We start from the raw sequence: 3,096 nt of genomic DNA on the forward strand, positions 1-3,096 counted from the left end.
TAAGTTTGTTGTACAATTTTAAAGAAATTAAGACGAAAATAATACACCTATTTAAAGTTAATTTTGGATAATGTCGGGGACAGCGAAACGTTTCGCTGGCCCCGCCAGAGTTTTTCTGAGAAATCAGGTACTTTCGGTGATGCACAAATTTTAATTTTGCTTGTAAATAGGTGCGGAAATATTTGAGAAAATTCATATTTCTAGTTTCAATAGAAATAAAAAAAAAACATAAAAAGAGGAACACTGGATTTAAATGTCTCAGTTATTTCGACCCATATTGCAAACATTTATAATTATGTAAATAGATATTGTTAATTTTCAATTAATTCAACTAGTTCGCAAATTTTGAATATGTCAAATTTACATTTTTAAGAAAAACGGTTGAGTTTAAATTTTCATGTTTTAAAATGTGTCGCGTGATCCAAGGACCATTTTGCTTTGAGGAGATGTAAAAATTCAAATTGGAACTATTTTGATATTTAAAACGATCTGATAGCGTTAGTACTAGAAGATAATGAGGGAGTCTCAATGATCTCAATCGTTCAGTTCGATGGATCGATCGATCGATCGTGGACTATAAACCTTCAAACCAAACGAGGCAGAATAAGTTGGTATCGCGTGACAACAAACCTTCGTTCCAATATGTTTTCTTTTTTTTCGACTGCGTCCCTTCCTTTCATTTCTAGTTTAGTTACAAATGGGCCAGGCTTTAGGGTATTTAGAGGCCAAAATATTAAATGCGATATCAGGTTTCACTGCCTTTTTTGCTGATTCATAGTTATATTTTAATCCTTGATCAAACTCTTTATTTCAAAGTTTGGTCCGGACATCGTTTCCAGTTCGCTTTTATTTTCTTTTATTGACTTTTATAATATTCTTCATTAATAAATTAACTAAAAGTCCTTTCACATGTCTTACATTATCAGCACATTTTTAAAACTAAAAATCAGTTGTAATTAAATTATAGCTGCTTCCCATCATAAAAAGTGCTTCTGGGTAATTTTACTTGATTATGATTTTACTTGTTAATCTTTACTAATATATCTCCAATACATTTTTTAAAGGACCTCACACTAAATGTATGGAAAAATGGCTTTCGGTGGATTTAGCTGAAACTTTGTAATTTTTAAGGTTATAAGTGCCGAATGAAATATCCGTAAAAAAAATCCAAAAAAATGGACAGTTTTCGCGATATGCGGCGCTAAGCGCTCAAGATCAGTGAATAAAACGAATTACAACAGATTTTGTTACAAAAGCGATGTCAACATATAAATCACGGTTCAGATCGTGGTCTGTCATATTTTCGCCCACACCGTTGACTCATATAGCGCGCTTCTCAAAACGATCAAATGCCGACAACGGTATGTTTTGTCTGTCATTTCTTTTGTGAAAGTCCTTTGAAAAAGTGATTTCTTAGTCAAGTTTCAATCTTCTGCGCTTAGCGTTTGCCCGTTCTGAGAAGCGCGCTATATGAGTCAACGGTGTTGACTCATATTGTCATTGGTTTGGCTAAACATGTTACTGACCACATCTTGATGCGTGTTTCGTATACAGACATCGCTTGTGTCGCTAAAGATACTAGGATTGGTTCTATTCGCTGATCATGGGCGTTTAGCGTTCAGCCCTCTGGTGAAGAGTACACTGTTATTATCGATGTGCGCACTAGTTACTAATGTTACTTTGGATACCATTTCTGTCTTTAAAAAAGTAATTACTTAGTCAAGTTCAAATCTTGGGCGCTTAGCGTTTGATTGTTTTGAGAAGCGCGCTATATGAGTCAACAGTGTAGGCGAAAATATGAGAGACCACGATCTGAAACGTGATTTCTATGTTGACATCGCTTTTGTACCAAAATCTGTTGTAATTCGTTTTATTCACTGATCTTGAGCGCTTAGCGCCGCATAGCGCTAAAACTGTCCATTTTTTTATATTTTTTTTAACGGATATTTCATCCGGCACTTATAACCTTAAAAATTACAAAGTTTCAGCTAATTCCACCGAAAGCCATTTCCCCATACATTTAGCGCGGGGTCCTTTGGTACAAAAAACTTTAGCATTTATAATTTAATCTAAAACTATTGTGCAGCTGTACTCGTATATAGTGAGAGGCGAGCTGAAAAATGCGCCAGAATAAATTATTGATATAAATTATTAATATAATTTGATTGAGTGTCATTTTAAGTCCACACTCCAAAAGCGTCATTTCCTATTCCTATATATTGCAAGCAAGCAAACATTTGTAATTCGTCGGTTGCGGTAGTACCGCTGGTCAAACCGGAATCTATCCACGTCAGGAATAAAATGCTGGGACATGCATCAAATTCATGAGGGAAAATAGAAGGCCGGAAGGTAAATTAGGAATAAGAAAGATCTGGATAGTGGATAGGATAGTCGTCGTGTTCGCGTCTAAATAGGGATGCGTTGGGGGTTAGTAAGATCTATCAAGTTGTCAGTAGGAAACTCTAATACTTTTGTTTCAGGACGGACTTCAAGTTTAATTTTCGAATTAATTAAAAATTTTAAATGGTGCCTAGAGAATTAATTAGTCAGTTGGAAAAATTAATTAATAATCGAACTTAATTCAGTTTATTTTTAAAATTTTGTTTATAAATCTAGACATAATGCAGGTTATTCTTTAGTCTACTGTTTCCAGCCGATTCTTTTTCTGTTTAGAATTATTATGCGGATGAGAAAGAGACTGAGGACAATTTTTTCTTTTCTAGGATCTTCTAATGGTCACAGTCCAGTTTTAAACTTGTCTAAAACTGCAGGAAGTGGTAGTGTTGGCGAACACTCCGGAAGTGAAGCTGGAGCGTCGCATCGCTCCCAAGATGATGAAGAAGAAGATGACAATATGTCAGAGGACATCGAAGATGAACACGACAAGGATGAAGGTCAGTATTTAATTAAAAATTTAAGTGTTATATATATATATTTTTTATAAAAGCCAAGCGATAGCGTTTCGACCAGATAAAATAAGGATAATCGAAAAAACTGTTCAATCCCGAGTAAAAATGCTTCGATATAAGTTCGACTTGAATTGACAATCTTCTATTTCTTAAAGACATACATTTATATCTTGAGCCGAATTTTTAT

At 34.5% G+C, this 3,096-nt stretch overlaps 1 protein-coding gene across 1 annotated transcript in view; it reads left to right on the forward strand.

The window, feature by feature from the left end:
- The window catches only part of LOC117178298 (dachshund homolog 2), a 1,316,001-nt gene that overhangs the window by 489,126 nt on the left and 823,779 nt on the right, over window positions 1-3,096 (forward strand). The window contains exon 6 of the mRNA XM_033369665.1: window positions 2,724-2,894. Within this exon, the coding sequence (XP_033225556.1) occupies window positions 2,724-2,894 (171 nt within the window). The remainder of the gene's footprint in view (window positions 1-2,723; window positions 2,895-3,096) is intronic.

This window comes from Belonocnema kinseyi, chromosome 8, assembly GCF_010883055.1.
Source record: "Belonocnema kinseyi isolate 2016_QV_RU_SX_M_011 chromosome 8, B_treatae_v1, whole genome shotgun sequence".
NCBI lineage: Eukaryota > Metazoa > Arthropoda > Insecta > Hymenoptera > Cynipidae > Belonocnema > Belonocnema kinseyi.